The 23,161-nt window shown below is 45.8% G+C and overlaps 2 protein-coding genes across 2 annotated transcripts; one reads left to right on the top strand and one right to left on the bottom strand.

Moving 5' to 3' along the window:
* Window positions 1-878: 878 nt before the first annotated feature.
* VAD1 (GRAM domain family protein) lies at window positions 879-20,825 on the bottom strand. Its single transcript, XM_048700195.2, has 18 exons — window positions 20,496-20,825; window positions 20,333-20,395; window positions 19,552-19,602; window positions 18,707-18,772; window positions 17,788-17,883; window positions 17,614-17,715; window positions 17,417-17,514; window positions 17,144-17,307; window positions 16,998-17,038; window positions 16,835-16,922; window positions 16,668-16,754; window positions 16,495-16,549; window positions 15,414-15,480; window positions 14,419-14,515; window positions 2,191-2,252; window positions 2,059-2,098; window positions 1,656-1,927; window positions 879-1,571 (listed from the first exon to the last, which is right to left on the bottom strand). The coding sequence occupies exons 1-18, from the start codon at window positions 20,685-20,687 to the stop codon at window positions 1,335-1,337; spliced, it is 1,878 nt and encodes a 625-aa protein (XP_048556152.1). The 5' UTR covers window positions 20,688-20,825; the 3' UTR covers window positions 879-1,334.
* Window positions 3,460-5,651, top strand: LOC147984698 (uncharacterized). The gene is made up of 3 exons (XM_087543705.1): window positions 3,460-4,623; window positions 4,899-5,067; window positions 5,110-5,651. Exons 1-3 carry the CDS (start codon window positions 3,460-3,462, stop codon window positions 5,649-5,651), a joined length of 1,875 nt encoding a protein of 624 aa, XP_087399831.1.
* Window positions 20,826-23,161: the final 2,336 nt, after the last annotated feature.

Below are 23,161 nucleotides of genomic sequence, written 5' to 3'. Positions count from 1 at the left end.
TTAGTGTTTTTTCTGGCTTTGCTAGGACTTGCTTTGATTTCTTTAGATCTCATGTTTTCTCACCAAAGAAGCTGGGATATAGTGGTAGTGTATGTGACTTAAGAGGACACAATGACTACGAGAATGTTAGTTAATTAGTGGCTCGTTACATTTTTTTGTTATCCCATGACAAGGCGCAGGTTCTTAGGCCCCGCTTGGAATGTCGTTTCTCAGCCCATTACATCTGTAAAACATCCCCTCCGTAAAAGAAAACAGTTGGGCTTCGACTAGGTGCTTGGAACGTCGTTTTCAGGCTGTAAAAATACAACTTTTACACCCGGAACAGACACGTAAATGATGCAGATCCCTGGGCGCCGTATTTCCCCACCTCCTCGCTCGAGACCAGGTTAAGCGTTGCGCCGCCGTAACGAGGGACAGGGAGGCGTCGCCGCATCCACGACGCAAAGGGCAAGGCACTGGCTACTTACAGGACGAGAGACCTCGTCCGCTCCGAAGCCGGTGAGGTCCCCGGCAACCGTGATGTGTGTGTGCGTGTGCGGGGGGTCTAAGGGCAGGTGGCCGTTTGAAAGCGACGGTGACGGCGGCGAGCACCGGCCACTCAGTCCCTCCTCTTGCTTCAAGCGGCCAGATCCGCACCATGCTACCAGTCTCCTCTGTCCCCTTCCCATCCTCTGAATGCCTGCTGTATTTCTTCAATCATCGTTCGATGATACAGTGGTGAGACACATCGGGTCTGGGAGCCATGCCTATGGAACGCGGCGGATTACAGGCAGAAATTTATTCTAAGTGTAATCATTTACAGTTGTAAAATTTCAGACATTCCAAGCGGGGCGCCTTTATGTAGGAGTAGCAGAGATAGGAGAGAAGAGAAGAGGCAGTTAGAAAATTGAATATCATTGGTCACCAGCGTTCCTTGTTGCACACCACCATCCCCATCCTGTCGTGCCGTCTTAGGCCTTATACAATGAGAGATGCTTAGAGGGGTGCTTAGAAAAATAAACCGAGATTTTCTGAAGCACCGGTGCCTATTTCTACAGAAGAGACGCTTAGTTAAGCGTCTACCCTGTACAAATAAGCACCAGTGCTTAAAGAAAGTCTGGTTTATTTCTCTAAGCATCTCCCATTGTACAAGGCCTTATACATACACCACCTTGCACCCGGGCACAGCGGGGCGCAGTCCGGATATATATACACCTCAGTACCTCACCAATGCTATACCAGGACTAACACACAACAACAGACATGTCTCACCCTGTACTCATGTAACTGTACGGTCTCTACACACAACAGACATTCTTCATCATGCAACCAACGTCCGTATTCACCTTGGCCGGTCATGAGCTGCTCCTCAACCTCTCCAGTCTTTCAAGGTGAGACTTGAGCCATGCAAACTCGTGGCGCATCTTCTCCATGTGCGCCTCCGCCATGTGCATCTCCTCGCTGAGTAAGCTCACTCGCTTCTGCAACCACTCTATGCTCTCCTTGCTATATGAACCCAAGCTGCTCACAGAAGCTTCGGGACTGACCATGAGGACCTTGGGGGGTCTACTGAGCAGAACGATGATTGTTACCTGTGATCAATACAGTGTCACAATAGAGTAAAAACTGAGCATTCCCCATGATAGGATAGGCCACCAAAAGCCTTGAATACTTGCCTGCATTAAGATAACGATGGCCACCAACATCACTCCTAAAACCGGACCAAATTGACTGGACCTCATATATGAGGCGAGTGAGCCCCAGAATTCTTGTGAAGTGGATGCCAAAGTGCCTACGCTTTGTTGACGATGTTCAATGGGAGGAACAAGGCTACTCAAACCAGAATCATATGGTGCCGAAGCCATGTATGCGACTGTATTTTCCAAAGGACCTTCAATGTTCAGACTAGGCCCTGATTCAACATCAGCGTTCATGGGGATGGAGGCTCCTGCAAGAATCAAGTCATTCAATTGTTTCAGAATTAGACATTTGCTGCGTGCGGCCTAGGATGTTATTTGGATCAAACAAGCCGAATCACGGCGAAAGAGTTGGTAAGTGGTAGAAACTGCAAATACAAACCTTTCCGAGAGATGCCATCCTGCTTCAAAATATCATGGGCCTAAAACACGCACGTGATGAGAAGGATTTTTACAATTTGAAATGTAAATACCACTGAATAGAAATATGTTCCAGGGATTGCAAGAGACGTACAAGCTTGATCCAGAGACCAAAAACCTCACGACATTCATCCTTCGTTGATTGCTCTATTTTCCCTGTAATATGAACATGATAATATAAGAAGAAGCAATGTCTTGAATTCTAATTAATGAAATGCTCTTGGGAGTAGAAATAAGCTAATCACACTACAGACACAAGAAACAATATCTTAGAACTAATTCCATATTTAAAGTAAAGATGTAATTAGGAAATAAATTTGATCCACCCTGAGGCATAGGTGTGTGTTGTTTGGGGTTTTAGTTGGCCTTTTCCTATCTTCTTATGGAAAAGCCCTTCTTCACCGTCCAGAACTCCTGTACATTATCTTGGTTTCCTGCTTAATAAAATGATGTGCAAAGCATTCGGACATCTCTAAAAAGAATCAGTACACAACTAAAGACATCTGTGCAGAGAAGTCTATTAGACAGCAATGAAGAGGCCTTGGTTTAACTGCCACCAGGAACATGATAATCCACCTGTTAGAGTTATAATATAAGTCATGTACCCCTTTGTATTTATCCCGTTGTATGAGGGGTTTCCTGCATATGTTCCACACCTGTACATGTATATATATATCGGCCTATGGCCTCATGGGAATACAAGTTGCTTTCCTAACATGGTATTAGAGCTAGGTCAATTTTTACACGCCGCAACTCGTGTGATTGATCCTTCCGTGACGCCGCAGCTGCTTCTCTCTCCGCCGCCTATTTCCCACGTCCGCTCCTGCTGCTGGTTCCACGGCTGGTCGCTCCTGCCCGACCTCTACTCGAGATCAGGTCGAAGCTGCCTGCTCGTTTTCCTCTCGAGATCGGATTGCAGCCCCCTCCCCTTTATCTCCCGATTGGATCGGCAGCCACGACAAACTCCCGCTGCTCCGCTCAGATTCGTAGGCGTCCCGTCCAGCTGAGCTCGATCTGCTGTCCTCCAGTCGGATCCCGTCGCCGGCCGCTGTCTCTCGTGATCCCTAGTCGGATTCCGTCGCCGGTCGCCGTGTTCCACCGCTTCCAGTGAGATCTTGCAGCATATCACGGTGCCTCGTCTTCTACAGGATTAGGCAGCGGACGCGGATCTCCCATTGTTTGCTGCCTCTGTTGACTGCCTCCATTGACTTTGTTGGGTGGCTAGTACCGGTGTTGTTGCTTCCATCTGTGGCTGGTCCCGATCTCCTGTTGCCGGCCCGTCCCGATCTTCCGCTCGATCCGTCCCCAGCCAGCGCCTGATCCCGATCTGGTTGTTCTCGTCGGATCCAAAAAAAAAAAAAACATGTCTGCTGCATCGGGTTTTGTTGCTGTCCCTCGCTGTCCGGTGATCTTTGATGGTACTAACTACACCGAGTTCACTGGCTTCATGCGCATTCACATGCGTGGCATTCGTCTTTGGGGTGTTCTTTCTAGCGAGGTCTGCTGTCCGCCACGTCCAGTTCCTCCGGTGGCCCCTACTCCGCCAACTCCATCGGTTCTTCCCACGAATGCTAATCAGGCAGCCAAGGATGCGGCTAAGGTTGCTGATGAGGCTGCTGATCATGCTTATGATGAGAGGGTTTTGGCTTATGAGGAGGCTCTTCAGTTGTATCATGGTGCTCTGTCTGCTTACACCCAGTGGCTTGATGATGATGCTCGTGCTGCAGCTGTTCTCACTGCTAGTGTTCTGCCTCAGTTTGCTTCTGAATTTCTGGGTCTTTCTACTGTCTTTGAGATGTGGACCCGTCTTCGTGAGCGCTATCAGCCCTCTGGTGATGCCTTATACCTCTCTGTGATCCGTCAGGAGCATGCTCTTCAGCAGGGTGACTCTACTGTTGATGACTTCTATGCCCAGAGTTCTGCTATCTGGCGTCAGCTTGATTCTCTCCGTAGTGCTGGGTGTCGTACCTGCCCCTGTTGCCAGGCTGTCCAGGCCAATTTGGAGTTTCATCGCGTCTATGAGTTCTTGTCTCGGCTCCGTAAGGAGTTTGAGCCCCGGCGTGCTCAGTTGTTTGCTCGTGGCCGTATTTCTCTCATGGAGGCGCTTTCTGAGATTCGTGCAGAGGAGACTCGCTTACGTGGTGCTGGTTTGCTGGAGGTTCCCTCTGTGCTTGCTACTCGTGCTCCTACGCCACCTGCTCCATCGACCACTTCTCGCTCGAGTGCTCCGCCGCTCTTGCCCACTCCTTCTGGAGGCTCAGGTCGTCCCCGTCCACACTGCGCCTATTGCAACAATGATGGTCATCTTGAGTCTCAGTGCTACACGAAGAAGAAACACCTGCGCAAGGCTCGATCATCATCTTCAGGGACTTCGTCGTCTACCTCGACAGCTTCAGCCATTGCTTTGACTGAGCAGGATATTCTGAGACTTAAGCGTCTGCTCGCGGCTTCAGGTTCTTCCTCGACGGGTGCTGCTGGTTCTGTGACTGATGCTTCCCGCACTGAGCACTCACCCTTACACAGTCAGGTACATCCCCATGGGTTCTGGACTCTGGAGCTTCTTTTCATATGTATTCTCATTCTTCCACTTTGTCCTCTCTTCGATCACTCGATTCTCCTATTCATGTCCTCACTGCTGATGGTACTCCCCTTTCTGTTGCTAGTAGAGGCAATCTTACTACTCCTTATTCTGTTCCTAATGTTGCTCATGTTCCTCGACTTACCATGAATTTGTTTTCTGCTGGACAACTTACGGATTCTGGTTGTCGCGTCATCCTTGACGTTGACTCTTGTTCTGTCCAGGACCGTCACACGCACACTCTGGTTGGGGCTGGCCCTCGCCGCCGTGATTCTCAGGGTCTTTGGGAGTTGGACTGGCTTCATGTTCCTTCTGCTGCCACCACCATCGCCAGTTCTCCCGCTTCTGTTGCCTCCGTCACTGGTTCCTTCCAGCAGTGGCATCATCGACTTGGTCATCTGTGTGGTTCTCGATTGTCTTCTTTAGTTCGTCGAGGCCTTCTGGGGTCTGTCTCAGGAGATGTCTCTTTAGAGTGTCAGGGTTGTCGTCTTGGCAAGCAGATTCAGTTACCATATTCACATAGTGAGTCCGTGTCTAAGCGTCCTTTCGATTTAGTCCATTCTGATGTATGGGGTCCGGCCCCTTTCGCTTCGAAAGGTGGTCATAAATACTATATTATTTTCATAGATGATTTCTCTCGTTACACATGGCTTTATTTCATGACTTCTCGTTCTGAGGTGTTGTCTATTTATAAGCGTTTTGCTGCCATGGTTCATACTCAGTTCTCTTCACCCATTCGTGTTTTTCGTGCTGACTCTGCTGGCGAGTATATCTCTAAGATGTTGCGTGGTGTTCTTGCTGAGCACGGGACTCTCTCTCAATTCTCTTGTCCTGGTGCTCATGCTCAGAATGGTGTGGCTGAGCGAAAGCATCGACATCTTCTTGAGACGGCTCGTGCATTGATGATTGCTGCCTCTCTCCCGCCTCATTTTTGGGCTGAGGCCGTCTCCACATCCACCTATCTTATCAATATATAGCCTTCCGCTGCTCTACAGGGTGGTGTTCCTTTCGAGCGACTTTTTGATCGTTCTCCCGATTATTCGATGCTTCGCTCGTTTGGTTGTGTTTGCTATGTTCTTCTTGCCCCTCGCGAACGCACCAAACTGACCGCTCAGTCTGTTGAGTGTGTCTTCTTAGGCTACAGTGATGAGCATAAGGGCTATCGTTGTTGGGATCCTATTGGTCGTCGGATGCGTATCTCTCGAGATGTGACTTTTGAAGAGTCTCGTCCCTTCTACCCACGCCCATCTTCCTCGACTTTTTCAGTGCAGGATATCTCTTTCCTCACTTTTCCTGACTCACTTATCACCCCTGCCGACACTGTACCTCTCAGTTCCACTTCCTCTCCTTCTCCACCCTCATCTCCGGTGACTTCATCCCCGGTCTCCTCTCCCAGTCTGTCACCGGATTCTACACCTTCATCTCCGGTGACTTCTTCGTCGCCACCCCCTGATTCTACCTTGCCGATTCCTCCTTCTATTATTCCATCTCTTCCTCAGCATTACACTCGTCGTCCACGACCAGTTGATGCCTCTGTGGATGGGTCGTCATCTTCCTCTCAGCCTACTTATGGCTTGCGTTCTCGTCCTCGTCCGCCTGTTGATCGCTTTGGATTTCCCACTGCTGGTGCTGCTGTTCTTGAGCCAACTTCTTACCGTCAGGCTGTTGTTCATCCTGAATGGCAGTTTGCGATGGCAGAGGAGATTGCTGCTCTTGAACGCACTGGTACTTGGGATCTTGTTTCTCTTCCTCCCGGAGTCCGTCCGATCACTTGTAAGTGGGTCTACAAGGTTAAGACTCACTCCGATGGTTCTCTTGAGCGTCACAAAGCTCGTCTTGTGGCTCGTGGTTTTCAGCAGGAGCATGGTCGTGATTATGACGAGACTTTTGCTCCTGTGGCTCATATGACCACTGTTCGTACCCTTCTTGTTGTTGCCTCAGCACGCCACTGGTCTATATCTCAGCTTGATGTTAAGAATGCCTTTCTTAATGGTGAGCTGCGTGAGGAGGTGTACATGCAGCCACCACCTGGGTATTCTATTCCCGATGGCATGGTATGTCGTCTTTGTCGCTCTCTCTATGGCCTTAAGCAAGCCCCCCGTGCCTGGTTTGAGCGCTTTGCCTCTGTGATCACTGCTGCTGGTTTTTTAGCAAGTGCTCATGATCCCGCATTGTTTATTCACCTTTCTCCTCATGGTCGGACACTTCTTCTTCTTTATGTTGATGACATGATCATCACGGGGGATGACCCCGAGTATATTGCCTTTGTAAAGGCCCGTCTTAGTGAGCAGTTTCTTATGTCTGATCTTGGACCTCTTCGCTACTTTCTTGGGATTGAAGTCTCTTCTACCTTTGATGGCTTTTTTATATCCCAGGAAAAGTATATCCAGGATCTTCTTGCTCGTGCTGCACTTACTGACGAGCGCGTTGTTGAGACTCCTATGGAGCTCAATGTTCACCTCCGTGCCACTGATGGTGATCCTCTCCCTGATCCGACGCGTTATCGTCATCTTGTCGACAGTCTTGTCTATCTAGCTGTCACTCGTCCGGACATATCTTATCCGGTTCATATTCTGAGTCAGTTTGTCTCTGCCCCCACCTCGGTTCACTATAGTCATCTCCTTCGTGTTCTTCGATATCTTCGAGGCACGATCTCTCACCGTCTATTCTTTCCTCGCTCCAGTTCTTTACAGCTCCAGGCCTATTCGGATGCTACGTGGGCTAGTGATCCTTCCGATCGCCGTTCACTTTCTGCTTACTGTGTTTTTCTTGGTGGTTCTCTCATTGCCTGGAAGACGAAGAAACAGCTTGCAGTTTCCCGTTCGAGTGCCGAGGCTGAGTTGCGAGCAATGGCTCTTTTGACGGCAGAGGTGACTTGGTTACGGTGGTTACTTCAGGATTTTGGTGTTTCTGTCACTACACCGACTCTGCTTCTATCTGACAGTATAGGTGCTATCAGCATTGCACGCGATCCTGTGAAGCATGAGCTCACCAAGCATATTGGTGTTGATACTTTCTATGTGCGTGCTGCTGTGCAGGATCAGGTCATTGCTCTTCAGTATGTGCCTTCCGAGTTACAGTTGGCGGATTTCCTGACGAAGGCTCAGACTAGAGTACAACATGGCTTTTATCTCTCCAAACTCAGTGTTGTTCATCCACCATGAGTTTGAGGGGGGGTGTTAGAGTTATAATATAAGTCATGTACCCCTTTGTATTTATCCCGTTGTATGAGGGGTTTCCTGCATATGTTCCACACCTGTACATGTATATATATATCGGCCTATGGCCTCATGGGAATACAAGTTGCTTTCCTAACACCACCAACTTGTTAAATAATGTTTATACGTAGCTTCTGTGTATACTCTGTATATTGTATTTGTACACTTTGTGTATCCTTATATATATGAGATAGCCACACCTGTATTGGGTGTCGAGCAGTTTCCCACAATTCATAATTGTTTATCAGATTAGGTTACGAACATGTCTTCCGCCGCCGCTACTTCCCGATCCCATCTGCCGCGGCCGGTGCCGCACCAGCCGCCGCCGCCGCCGCCCTGCCCGCTGCTCCGGTCCACAGCGCTCGGGCCAGCGCGGTCTCTCCGTTCCTGGCGTCACCCCCACTGGTCTCCATCGCGGGTGCCGCCGCACCAACTGCTGTGTGGGTCGCCTCGCAGGCTGCTACCTCCATGCATAGCCAGCCGTGGCTGATTCCCTACGAGGCCGCTACCTCCATGCATAGCCAGCCGTGGGGCTGATTCCCTACGAGGCCGCTACCTCCATGCATAGCCAGCCGTGGCTGATTCCCTACGAGGCCGCCTCACAAACCCATGCGGCTCCCTCAGCGCCCACGGTGCCATCCCAAGCGTCGCCCGCTGTCTACGGTACATGGTCAATGACCTCCTACGGCGCATGGCCTCCGGCTGCATACGGCGCAGCACCCGCGCCTAGGCCGGCTAACCTGGCTCCACACGATGCGTCTTCCACGGCTTCCTACAACGCAGCTGCCACTGCTACGTCGCCCTACAGCACTGCACCGGCGATCTACGGCGGGTACCAGCCGGCTCCTCCGATCAAGCCGTACTATGGTTCTTCCTCGGCACCGTATCCTCCGCCGGCTGCGGCTCCTTTGACGGAGCTCGTTCACATCTCACCGACGTCTGGCGGTGGTCCGCATCAGGGCTACTACGCGCCGCCTCCGCCGGATCATGTCGCCGCTGCTGCACCGTTTTACTTCGCGCACCTAATCCCGGTGAAGCTCACGTCGGATAACTACCTGTCGTGGCGGGCACAGGTGCTGCCGCTTCTCCGCATACGCTACTTGGAGGGCTTTGTTGATGGTACTCTGTCGTGCCCTCCGCCATATCATCCGAGGCATCATGCGTGAGTGGCTCACAGAGGGAGTCTCGTCGCTGGTCATCTTCGCCGCTATGTCTCGAGACGCGTGGACGGCTCTTCATACCAGTTTTGCTTCGCAGTCTCAGGCGCGGGCTCATGCTATTCACACTACGCTTTGGGAAGGTGAAGCTTCATGATCTCACCGCCACCTACTACTTCAACAAGGTGATGGGTATGGCTGACACACTTGCCTCCATTGGCAAGGCTCTTGGTTCGGAGGAGTTCACCTCTTACGTGCTCAATGGACTGAGTGACGACTATGATAATTTGGTGGAGAATATAAATCGTCGTGACACTCCCATCCAGCCGCCTGAGTTGTATGCGCGCCTTCTTGCCACGGAACAGCGCGTCCAGGCTCGTCACTCTACGCCGAGTTTCCCTTCCACCAACGTTGTAACACATGGGAAGGGCAAGCCCTACAAGCCACCAACTGGTGGCAAACCTCCGCCGACCGCGCCTAACTCGCGAAACACCACTACCTCCACGGGAGCTCGAGTCCCTTCCTGCTGCTCTTCATGTGGTGCTCAGGTCCCCTGCTAGCTGTGTGGACTTTACGGTCACCTTGCCTCTCAGTGTCATCGTCGCTTCAAGCAGAATTTCTTGGGGATCAGGAACAATGGCAAGGGTAATGAGAAGCAGGATGCCCTAGCAAGTCATGAGCAGGGGCATACTCCTTCCTATCCGGTTGATGCATCTTGGTACATGGATACGGGAGCTATCAATCACCCGACGAGTGAGATGGGCAAGCTCTCTACATAGGAGGTACCGTGGACACGATCAGGTTCGCACCACTAATGGGAAGGTATGCACATCTCACATATTGATCAGGCATCACTTCTTACACGTCGATCCACACAATTATGTCGTCTTAATGTCCTTCGTGTTCCCTCTGTTTCACGTAGTTTGCTTTCAGTTCCTAAACTTACTCATGATAATAATGTTCTTACTGAATTTCATCCTTTTCATTCTTTTGTTAAGGGCCGAGACACGAGGGACGTACTCCTTAGAGGTCGACTGCGCCATAATGGTCTCTATGCACTTGATGTGCCACCAGTTCCTAGTGCTTTCAATGGTGTTCGTGTGTCTCCACCACATTGGCATGCGCACCTTGGTCATCCTGCCACTCCCATTGTTCGCCATGTACTTCATTGTCATGAGCTTCCAGTTGTGTCCAATTAACATGTTGATGCAATTTGCGATGCCTGTCAGCAGGGCAAGAGTCATCAGCTTCCTTTTTCTGATTCGAGTCGTGTAGTCAATAAACCGCTTGAACTTGTGTTTTCAGATGTATGGGGCCATGCCCAAACCTCTTGAACTTGTGTTTTCGGATGTATGGGGACATGCCCAAACCTCTGTTAGTGGTCATAATTACTATGTCAGTTTCATTGATGCTTATAGTCCGTTCACTTGGCTTTATCTTCTTAAACGCAAGCCTGATGTGTTTAATGTTTTCTTACAATTCCAAGCGCATGTTGAGCGTCTACTCAGTCATAAAATCATTCATGTGCAGTCCGATTGTTGGGGGGGGGGGGAGGGCTGAGTATCACAACCTCAATGCATTCTTTAATAAGCTTGAAAGAACACATCGTGTGTCTTGTCCTCATACACATCAGCAAAACGGTGTAGCTAAGCGTAAGCATCGTCATATAGTTGAGACTGGTCTTGCTTTGCTTGCCCATGCCTCCGTTCCCTTTCGGTTTTGGAGTGATGCATTTTCCACTGCATGCTTTCTCATTAACAGACTCCCTACACGACTCCGTCAGATGAAAACACCACTTGAGCTCTTGTTGAATGAAGTTCCTGATTATACGTTTCTCAAGGTCTTTGGGTGTGCGTGTTGGCCACATCTTCGTCCATATAACCAACGCAGGTTGGAGTTTCAGTCTAAACAGTGTGTGTTTCTTGGTTATAGTTCTCTTCATAAAGGGTACAAGTGTCTTCATGTTCCCTCTAACCGCGTCTAACATCTCACGTGATGTGGTGTTTGATGAGAATGTTTTTCCTTTTTCCGCACTTCCGGTAACCTATACCACTCCCACTACACCTAAGAAATTTGTTTTACCTTTGCCTGGTTAATTTGTTGATGCTACATATACCCCCTTGTTGCTACCTAACCATGGTGCAGGTACTGGGCGTGGAGCACGCCTCAAGCTTCTGGATGAGTAGCCGCCTGCGTCCCCTCGGACGTTCGCCGAGCCCGCTCGCGACGCTCCTCCGTCACCTGGCTTGTCGACGGGGCTGCTCGAGCCAAGCCCTGCTTCCTCGGTCCAGCATGGGGCTGGCCACGCGCTGGCTAAGCTGGTCAAGCTGGCCGAGCTAGCTTCGCCCGAGCCCACCTCTGCCGCCGGGGCCGAGCCGGCGTCCCCGCCCGTGTTGGCTTCGCCCGAGCCAGCCTCTGCCGAGCCAGCGTTCACGCCTTCCTCGTCAGGCCGATCGCCTGGCGCGACTAGCTCTGCGTCTAGGGAGCGGTCTGCGTCGTCATCGCCATCTTCACCGACCTATTCTGCGTCCTCGTACGTGCAATCAGAATGGTATTCTTCGGCCGAAGGAGCGCACTAACGGCACGGCTGCATGGATTGCGGCGTGCATGGCACAGACAGATGCTAACCCCACAGTTGAGCCTCGGCATTTTCAGGCGGCTCTTCGGATTCCTCATTGGCGCAATGCCATGGAGCATGAGTTTCAGGCACTACAGAGGAACGATACTTGGCGCTTGGTTCCTCCTGTGTCTGGTGTCAACATCATTGACTCCAAGTGGGTGTTTAAGGTAAAGAAGCATGCTGATGGTTCTATTGAGCGATACAAGGCACGGTTGGTGGCTAAAGGGTTTAAACAACAGTATGGTCTTGATTATGAGAATACCTTTAGTCCAGTTGTCAAACCTACCATCATTCGTCTGCTTCTGTCCTTGGCTGTTGCCAAAGGGTGGTCTCTGCGTCAGCTTGATGTTCAGAATGCTTTTCTCCATGGGGTCTTGGAGGAAGAGGTTTACATGCGGCAACCTCCAGGTTTTGTTGATCCTGCTCGTCCACACCATTTGTGTCGTCTTGTTAAGGCGCTTTATGGACTTAAGCAGGCTCCTCGTGCATGGCATGCTCGACTTGGCTCGGTTCTTCGACGTCTTGGATTTGCTTCGTCCACTGCTGACACGTCTCTGTTCATGTTCCATCGTCCTGAGGTTACTATGTTCCTGCTGGTTTATGTTGATGACATTATTCTTATCAACTCCTCAGTGACTGCCGCTGATCATCTACTGTCTGCTCTGAGTGGTTATTTTGCTGTCAAGGATCCGGGTGCTCTCCATTACTTCCTTGGTCTGGAGGTTTCACGGTCCCCTGCTGGCCTGACTCTCAGTCAGCATAAGTATTCCTAGGACTTGATGCGACGTGCTGGTATGTTGCAGTGCAAGCATGCTACCACCCCTATGTCTGTGACTGATCGGTTATCAGCCTTGGATGGTGCCTTGCTTCCTTCAGATGATGCTATAGAATACCGCAGTATTGTTGGTGGCTTGCAGTACATGACTATCATGCTCATGCTCCTCAGACTTCACATACTGCGGTACTCTATAGCATCATCCAAATACAATATGCGGTAAACCGTGTGTGCCAGTATCTTCATGCTTCTCGGACTTCACATTGGTCGGCTGTGAAGCGTATACTGCGTTATCTCTCTCATACTGTCTCCATGGCTTTGCATCTTCGGCCTTCCTCCTCAAGTGCTCTCTCGGCGTTCTCTGATGCAGATTGGGCTGGGAGCCTGGATGACCGGCGATCAACAGGGGGCTATGATGTCTTCTTTGGTCGCAACTTGATCGCCTGGAGTGCGCGCAAGCAGGCCACAGTATCTCGAAGTAGCACTGAAGCAGAGTACAAGGTGGTTGCCAATGCCACCACTGAGCTCATCTGGGTACAGTCTCTGTTGAGAGAGTTGGGAGTCTCTCAAGAGCAGCCACCGGTTCTTTGGTGTGATAATATTGGTGCAACGTATCTTTCATCTAATCCAGTTTTCCATGCTCGTATCAAGCACATCGAAGTTGACTATCACTTTGTGAGGGAACGTGTTGCATAGAAGCTTCTTCATATCAAGTTCATCTCCTCCAAAGATCAACTTGCTGAGATCTTCACGAGGCCACTTTCATAACCTCAGTTTGAAGGTTGTAGGCACAATCTTAACTTGCTTTGTACTTCAGGCCACAGCTAAGATTGAGGGAGGGTGTTAGATAATGTTTATACGTAGCTTCTTTGTATACTCTGTATATTGTATTTGTACACTTCGTGTACCCTTATATATATGAGATAGCCACACCCGTATTGGGTGTCGAGCAGTTTCCCACAAATCATAATTGTTTACACAACTCTGGGTCCACAAGGGATTTCATTTCAAGAATATTACCAAAGGGGAGTATCCCTCAAGGTGCTAGGAGCAAGTCTGCGGCAGACCGACACATAACACCTAAGCGTCTATTAGGCGGGACAAGGTGAGTCTAGGCAGAAGGCTAGGCAGACGCATGTTAGAACACTGCCAACAGGAGTCACTACCCACCGCAGCAAATTTATTGGGTATCAAAATTACATTCAGGATTTAGAAACAGAAAAAAGTTTGAACAACCCCAGGAGAGACTAATTTAACATTGTGCTCATGCTTTTTACCACTAGCCTACCCCAACTTGTTTGGGACTAAAGGCTTTGTTGTTGTTGTTGTTGTTGTTGTTGTTGTTGCTCATGCTTTTTACCACCAAGAGTGGGTTATTACTACCCTGCTTAATTAAGTTGTGCTATTTATTACTCCCCCCGTCCCATAATATAGTGCGCATTGGTTTTCGCGGAAGTCAAGCTACACAAACTTTGACCAAGTTTATAGATAAAATGATACATATCTACAATACCTGATATATACCATATGACAATATATTTCATGATACATATAATGTTAATGATTTGGTATTTTAGATATTGATTGATTCAATAAATTTGGTCAAAGCTTGCAAGATTTGACTTAAAAAATATCTAATACACACCATATTTTAGGACAGAGGGACTACATTGGTTTAACCATTTTATGAAACTGAATACTTTTTGGCACATTTAATCAACTTTAGTGAATTAAAATTACTCAAGGAAAGTCGTCCTGCCTATTTTAGGAGAAGAGAACTAACATCTGTACAACGCTTCTATAACCAAAACTCTCAGAGTTTATTTGGCCTGAAGCTTATCAACGTATAAGCTGAAGTTTGAGCAAAGCAATCAGATGGTAGTTGGCCTAATTCTGTCCCCTTTGACTGTAGCATACTGAGTTAAATTTTGAAAGCACTGGAGCACCATTCAGGATACAATGGATACATCTTACCTCTAAAAATGGTCCTCTTCGAGAACGCTACATTAGTATATACCCTGAGGTGGCAACTGTTCTCATCTAGGCTGTCTTGTTCAACATCCCAGATTCCCTGCAAGGTAAATAGGCCAACAACAATTCCAGGAAGTGCCCAAAACAAAAATAAAAACAACAAAATACTTATATAGCTCGCTACAAAATATTGGCTTTCCTACAATGACAAATATATGTTTCTGTATGTGTAGAGGACATAAGTAAGCATCCATAACACTCGCCATTTCTAAAATTGAAACCCTTATATGCCCCTAGGCACACAATGTCATAGATGCAGGGTGCCCCATGTACCCACATGTGTCATAAACACAGGAGGTTCAACTTTGCAGTGGCATATGAGGATTTAACTATTTATTGTAACAGTAAAAGTTTATAAAAGCAAGGTTCATATTTCAACATTAGTCATTTGTAACAACAATAGGGAGTTTATAGAAGCAAAAAAAGGAAGTTCCAAAATTCAAAGTTCATATTTCATTGCCAAAAGACGAAGCTTGGATCGACGTTTGAGACAATGTTTGTTTTTAACCTGTTTGATTAAGATGCAAGGTATTGCTTTGTTTTTGCTTAACTTGGATTCCACATTCATGCCCATGGCCCTCAATAGGGAGGACTAGTGAGCAGCATGTGCCACTATTTATATGCAACGGTGATAAATAATGTTAAGGTTTAAAAAGAGATCACAAGTTCAATCACATGTTACTTTATCATGAAATATTACAACAGCCTGTGACACTTTATGCCACTATGAGATACCTCTTCACTAAAAATTAATTAAGGTATATTTCAATTAAATGTGTGGATTAAGATAATCACAAAACTGAAAACGCTAGATCATGTACCCTAACGCATTTATAATTGAACAGATAGAGCTATGTGAACTATATTCGTCATGCTGAGTTTAGTGGACAGAAGTGATTTCAAGCTACATGAAGCAACATTGTGACTTGTTTCCTGACCTCAACAATGAAATGGTCCCCGTATGGTGCATCACCAATTTCTTGAGATGTCTGAATCACAACATGACTGGTCAAGTAAACAAGAAAAAAGATACATCAGCAAGTCTTAGCATGAACCATTTATTGCGGTAAAACATAAAAGCTCTTTAGCACGTATAGCAAGATCACAGAAAAAGGAAACTGTCCACTGTACTGCTATATAGTACTGTGTTTGTTTACTTAACCCCATCGATCTTTTACGGGTGATCTTAAATCCCTGGTCATCGAATGCCGGATCACTTTACTCCCGAGGCCAGTTTGAGAAGAGCTTTGCAACTGTGGCATCACACATCGGTGTTCACTCCATCTTCCACATATACTCTTTTGCTCTCTTCCCTATCTATTTATCACTCTCTTTGGGAAGGAGTGATATTTGGAGGGCGTAAGATGTGGGGGCATGATGTCCATTGACAGTATTCATGTGTACTTAGAAGTGGCAAAAAAGACAATATGTACCATACCATCGTTTATGCTATTAATCCAAGAGTTGATAAAATGGTAATGGAACATTGGGGAGTTAAGTGCACTAAAAACTGGGACTTAAGGAAATAGACGTGGTAGTCAATAACTCAATACCGCCCACTGCTAGGCAAAATCAAACTTGGGTTAAGTGCAATCGCAAAACATATCTAAACTCAACGAGAAAGAAAAGTACAGCCTCCGTTCTATAATTCTTGTCATGGAACGGAGGGAGTAGGTGATAAGCAGCATAATCATCTTCACATACAAACGACATGGATTATCATTAATACAAGAATTGGCACTAGCAAACCCAATTATCAAGTTAGGGCGTGTGTATAGACTGCCACGATGGTTGAGTAACTGAGCTAACATTCTATTCCAAATAATCATTTGGATTAAACAAAAAATATTCTGGTACGGATTAAATTCTAGGCCATGTCACTAGAAACCACCACCAAGAAGTTCATGCAGAAGAACAGAAATTCACATGAAATAATAGGTAATATCACAGCTGAACTTTGACTTAATAACCTTAGCGATCGTTTGACTACCTGCAGAAGTATATTAAACTTAAACTAACCTGTTTCTGTACAGACGAAGCTTCTGAACCTCCTGACATGTCCCAAATTTTGCACCTAAACACAATTTAGAGTTATCAACATAAATGCTACGACAACATAAAGTAATTAAGGCACACGGTGACATATGAAATGCAAATTATTATATCCAGTAGGCACGAAGTTCTAGACATACCAAGATAAATTTTAATTGGGTGCAAGAATGAGACATCTCTTACAAGTCCTCCTTGCCCATCCAAACGCCAATTGGAACAACGAAATTCTGCAGGTCATCTAGGTATCAATAGAATATATTACTGACAAGATGTGTTAACTGGAAAGGGGGAAGTATTGGGTATTAACCTTTGTCACCACACTTTTTGTGGAGATCATCCAGAAAGCCAAGGGCGCCATCAGAGAGTAAGACATTAAAGAAAACTTCCACAGGCACCTAACATCAGAATGTCAGTTGGGCAAAGTTACATTAATAGTCATAGCAGTACAAAATAAGTGAAATCTGGCAAACCTGAAACTTAGACTCCGTGATCAAAGTATATGATTCAGGTACTGGAAAAGGGAAAGATATGCAGGCAAGAAAAATAGTTAAGTAACAAAAAACTAACGGGGTTAACAATGTCAAGAAAGACAAAGAAAAGAACAATTCAAACAAACCATTAGGAGCATCATCATCAAACGGCTGCAAGTTAAATGGGTTAAGAGATCCAGGGTTGTCCTCGGTTCCATCCACTGGCGCTTTTAAGAATCTTTTAGAAGTACTGGCATCTGGATCACCACAATCAGCACTACCCCCAATGATAGCTGTAGGATTGGCAGACCTACATTCAAAATACCCAACTGAACATTCACAGATAATTCATGAAGGACAAAAGTCCATTTGAGCTAAACTAACGAGAGGGTCAATTTAGTTCAGCCTGTAAAGATAACCTGTTCAATGGCGACGAACCTTCATCTTGTTTAGATTCTTTTCCTTCTTCCAACAAAACGTAACCATTTTCATCACTGCTACTTGCTGACTTTGCATCCTACGGTGCAGCAAAAGAGAAGTACAGACAGCCTATTAGAAATGAACTTCTTTATAACTTGTTAGAACAAAAGAGTTCAATAGAAACTAGTTTACCAACCTGACGTTCAATGAGCAACCTAGCATCGCTAACATGCTGCTCCCAACCATCTACTATAATACGATACGCTTCATCGCGCACCAAGAAAGATCCAAAAAAATGCTGCAAGTAATCATACATGAGTGAGTGACATCTTATATATACTAGAAATTTAGGCAGTGATATCTTCCTCACCCTCTTCGCACCAGCAACAATTTCTATGGCGTTAGGAAAAATAGCAGCTGTTTTTGCTTTACGAACATCAGTGACATCCTGTAAAGGTATAGTTTTCTGCATAGAGAACAATATCAGAGTAACATAGTCAATAATAAGTTTTTAATAGTACGAGCAGTACATATATTGGTAAAAAATTATTATATGCAATGACAAGATACTTAATGAGCAATACTATAAGCATATAAGTATTTAACATCAAGTAACAAACTTAATTTTAGATATTCGGCATTGAATAATTCCAATCTGTAACAAAAAGCTAACTTCGTCAGCATGTAAATCAGTAAATATGCAAGTATATAGTAACTTAGTTGGAGAACCACACTTAAAATTCCAGTCCAACTAACTCTCCATTCAAGCTGTTAAAAAATGTCACAGGAAGCAAAAAAGCATGATATTTAGTACAATGACCACAGAGAAGATGGGAAGTACAAAACAAAACTAGCAGGAATTCAGGTTTAACAAATATTATTAAAGCATTGATGCCTATGAGACTTCCAAGATGATAAAAGTTTAAACTTATTGCAGAACAGAAACACTGCAGAAGATAAAAGCAGACTTGCAGAACATAGTGCTCACGCTGTTTGTGATGGAACACAGCAATAAAAATTTCATAGCAAATTCAAAGAATAATATAGACACATAGCTCCCAATACATTTCTCAAACAAATCTTTTGAGGGCAATGTATCTTTATATGAAGTTAGTGCCAAGACACGTGTCAAATGATAACAAGAATCTTCGAGCAATGGTATCTGTCAAAATTATGATTTGACAATATTTGTGAACTACATAAATCAATTCGTTATCAGCAAGCGCAATTAAGCAACCAAAAAAGGTATACATGATGGAACTGTCTTCAGATCATTTATTAGTTATTACCTTCGTCTCGTATCCGAAAATGTTAGAATAGAAGCATATATGGTGTAGAAATAAATACATATGCCCCTGCCAAACAATGTATATTTGTTAGAATCAGAAAATCGTGAACAAGGTTGAAACTAAATATTTTCTCCAGCAAAATGAAATAACCAAAATTACAGTACAATTCCAGCATTTGCGGTTGGCAAGAGTGTAGAGAATTTAGAGACAAGCACAAGCTAAAGCACTAACGGCACCAAATTGTCAAATATGTTGTTTTTTCAATGAAGAGAAGAACGAACAAAGGTAAGACAACAAAGATGGTAACTGGCACCAGCTCCTTTAATTGCAAAGCACATGCCTTTTCCCAACTTTGGGCACTTAGTAATCTATGTAGGTATTTATTTTAAACAAGCTCCAGGGAAATCTCTCATTTAATAAGGACTACAATTGCCATATTAACAGGAGAAACAGAAATTCCCTCACAAGTAGAAGTTTGATGGATCTACAACTTCCATTATGTATGTTCAAGCATATATATTTTATGTATGTTCATGCATGTATATTTTATGTATGTTCATGCATATATATTTTATATATCGATGGCACAAATTTGAATTGACTTTTGTTGGGCTTACATGTCTGCAAGCAAGTTCAAACAGAGATAAATCTAGACCAACATAGTTGCACGCAGTGTGAGTTGCGCCAATTATAACTAGTCCAATTCCAATAAAGTTGATTGTTGGACTATGCATGACCGCTAAATACAGGCAACTTATGCTCAAGGGAGTATCACAGAGGCATATACTCTAGTTTAATTTGGGAGAGGAGCACATAAGAAGTTGAAGCGAAGAAAAGAAAAAAACCTGAAGAAGAATATTTTCTTGGAGGGCACAGTTAAAATCTTGCACAAGGACCTGCAATAACACAATAACTATTTAACATCCTAACATTAAATTGATGAAATATCATGCGAGATCACTTGTGACTATGAGCGGGTACTATCCAAAGCATGGTTACAAAACTGGATAAGGTGCTCTATTCAATTCCAAAGAAAAATCCAAATTTTACCATGTGACCAACCATAAACAATCGATTAACTTGCTAAATTATGTCCTGATCAAAAGATAAACTTGGCATGTTACTGTGATAGGACATGGTAGGTTGACATTTTGGTTCCCCGAACAGTACGATCACGTGAAACAAATTAAAATAGTCACTCAATTAGTTATCAACCGTAAGATCATGAAACCACAAACTGACTACTGAATCCACCACATACAGAAATGGCTATTGAAATCCATACATAAAAAATGGCTGCGATACCAACGCGGCAAATCTGCCAGCTACAGCGAGTCAGACACAATTTTGGCAAGCTATATCAAATTCATCAATAATTGAACCATCACCAATAATGCACATTTTATAGAAGGAACCAAATTGGCACGACAAACGTTACCCTAGGTAAGCAGAGCAAAGATTAAAGTACGAATTTGTTAGTTTTATCCGTGAGGAATCTTCCACATGGAATGAAATCCCCTCAACCCCAGTCCAACCACTTCGGTACACAAATTCCCCCAGCACAACGCATCACAATCAGAAGCCAACAATTAGATCGAACAGAGGAAGCCACCAAATGTGAATTACCTCGTCCGGCGGGAGCCGGAACATCAGCCTGTACTCCTCGCTCCTACTAGCGAGCAACGGGCTCTGCACGATCAAACCGCGCGGCATAAAAACGAGAGAAGAAAAAAAAGAGGAGAAAGCAGGAAAAGTCCGACAAGCTCCAATTCCGAAGCAAGCCACCCACCGAGACATCGCAGGCGGAGAGGTCCCCGGAGTGGGCGGATACCGGGGAGGAGACCGCGGACGCGTCCACGCCGGGCGGCGCCGAGGCGAGGCGGCGCGGCGGGGAGGCCGGCGAGGGCGCGGTGGTGTCAGCGAGGGCACGGGTCGGGGAGGCCGCAACGGTCGGGGAGGCCGCAGCGGTCGGGGACGCCATGCGGGCGGCGCCGTGCTCCGAGGAGAGGAGACGGCGATGCGGCGGGTGGTGGGGCTAGGAGAGGAGGCGAACGGTAGGTGAGTGAGGAGAAGGAGTAGAAAGAAGAAGGGGGGTTTGAATAATGAAAGTGGGGGCGGTGTGAACGGTGACGGTGACGTGTTCCGGCCTTCTTCGGGTTGGCCGACTAGCGGTAGCGGTGGTGGGCTCCGCCGGTGAAGGGAAGGAGACGGGGAGGAAGGGTATTCTTTTTCTTTTTATTAGGCAAAGGAAAGGTACCGATTAGAGAAGGAACAAACCAGAACGGTTAAAAATTACGGATGTTATCGGTAACGTTGTAAATATGACGCCAGATTTTTTATTATGAAAAATCGAACGTTTTCTATGACAGTAAGAATTTGCTATAATTGTTCTGTAAGAGGGATGAAAATGATGCTTAATCTCACGAAACGTGAGATCTGAGTGAAGTCCATTTGAGTGAGGATATGTCCCTTTCATTATGAGCCCAGTGACGAAATTCTCTTCAACCGTGACCCATGTCAACTGACACAAACGATTATCATGGGTCTACCTGGTGGGAGATGACCTCGTCATTAGCTCTCGAATCCATCAAGATCTCGGGAAGTTGAATCACACAATTCGTTGGACCCCGGCTGAATATTCATGAAAAACAGAATCCCGAGTGATCGTTAAATTTCGATGAGCCGTAGATTTGCTCAGAGAAAGATCTTGGTGGATTCTAGATAGCAAGAACTTTCATGGCTCTAATTATCACGAACAAGTTTTTGGGAAATGTTCAATGATACTCAGTATCTTTTAAGAGAGGCTAGCTAGTGATTCGACTGAGGATGTATCATAAAATTCAAGTGCTGATTATGGTGTTTGGACTAACTCTCTTAGAGAGATGCCAGTCACTATCACATAGGAATACCAATTCCTCATCCACTTCAGATCCAAACTTGCAGTTTTGATACTTTGTCTTCTAGAGAAAGGACCAAACCAGACCACGGAAGGTATTAAATTCGCCCCTTGTTCAAGATATTCCCGAGTGATCTTAAAATCTAAAAGAAGGGATCATCGGTTCATAACCTTGTAGAATTTATTTGCAAAGAGTGATTGGTCACTCGCCCTTTTCTTTGCACTAGTTATGTGGAAAATTTGGTTTAAGATTTTCTCAGTCGAGATTGTTTCATCCGTCTGGAATTAATTTGTTTAATGACTCGTTCAAATGGATCAGGGAATATCTTTTGCGTGTTGCCGAAAGATTCAGAGCAAGATCGGAATTGACAGGAGAATTTCGTAGGAAAGCTCCTTGGTTCCCACGCTTGATCTCCTTTGACTAGTCTGAACAGTTACCAGCATGGTGAAGGGGCCCAGACGACGCCTACTGCGTCCCAATTACTCCACTTGCTGAAATTTATGCCATTACCTTGGACACGTGTCGAGCTGATGTGGTGAATGAGAGGCTGAGGTCACGCATTGGTTGCTACTCCTCTACCATATATAAATAAACAAAGGGATCAAATCCTGCCATTCTCTCCCCAATTCCTCATCTCCACCGCGGTCTCACTGTTGCGCCCATCTTCTCCACGCGCAATCTCTCGCCACCTCCTATGTCTTCACAACAAGCTCGAGTAGAAGAAGAAGAAGAACAACAACAACGCGTCCTCCTCGAGTGTGCTTCCGCCTGACTGGAAGAAGGGCGATTGGTTGTCGTCCATGGTGATGGAGCAAGCGCGCATCGAGCTTGTCGCTGATGGGCTCCTGCTAGCGGAGGGATGGAGCCTTATCTCTCATTAAATAAGGTTTGAACTTTATTTTGAATTTTTCTTTTGTTGAACTATTTTTAAATTCAAATTTTGACCTGCTCAAATTTGAATTATGGTGAGCTAAGTTGAAACTACAATTCACTAGTTTTAACTTTGCAAAAAGATTCAATTTAATTGGATTTATAATTTGCAAGTTAGACCCTATTGAATTTGAATACGTTCTTTTCAAATTTGAATTTCTAAAATTTTCAAAATATAAATTTATTGCTCCAGGTGAAAGTGTATTTCCTAAGGATCATTTTGCAAAAAGTTTCACTTGATTTAGACTCTCTCATAAAAACTTATAATGGTTCGAATATTTAGGGTTTTTTTGTAAAAGTGCCATTCTAATCCAGTGGTTTAAATTAAAAACGTGATATGTTTTTGTATAAGGCTGGGACACGTGGCAGCTTCTGATTGGTTGGTATCGGTTAAGTTAAAATGTGGATCATCGGAACTAGATTTAATAGTTGTGATTGCGTATCGATTCGGCGACTTACCTAAGTGCGCATGGTGCATTGGATCTAAATCGAACGGCTGAAAAAATAGAGGCTCGCCGGCGGTGGCTAGTTCGCCGGAGACTCGCCGGAAAATGTGAAGACGGCGGCGTGGCTCTGGGGTCGAGGGTTTCAAAGCTTATTGGAAATATGCCCTAGAGGAAATAATATT

This window comes from Triticum urartu, chromosome 2A (genome assembly GCF_056163025.1).
Source record: "Triticum urartu cultivar PI428250 chromosome 2A, HENAU_Tu73, whole genome shotgun sequence".
Taxonomy (NCBI): Eukaryota; Viridiplantae; Streptophyta; class Magnoliopsida; order Poales; family Poaceae; genus Triticum; species Triticum urartu.
This window is presented reverse-complemented; position numbering and strand designations above follow the sequence as displayed.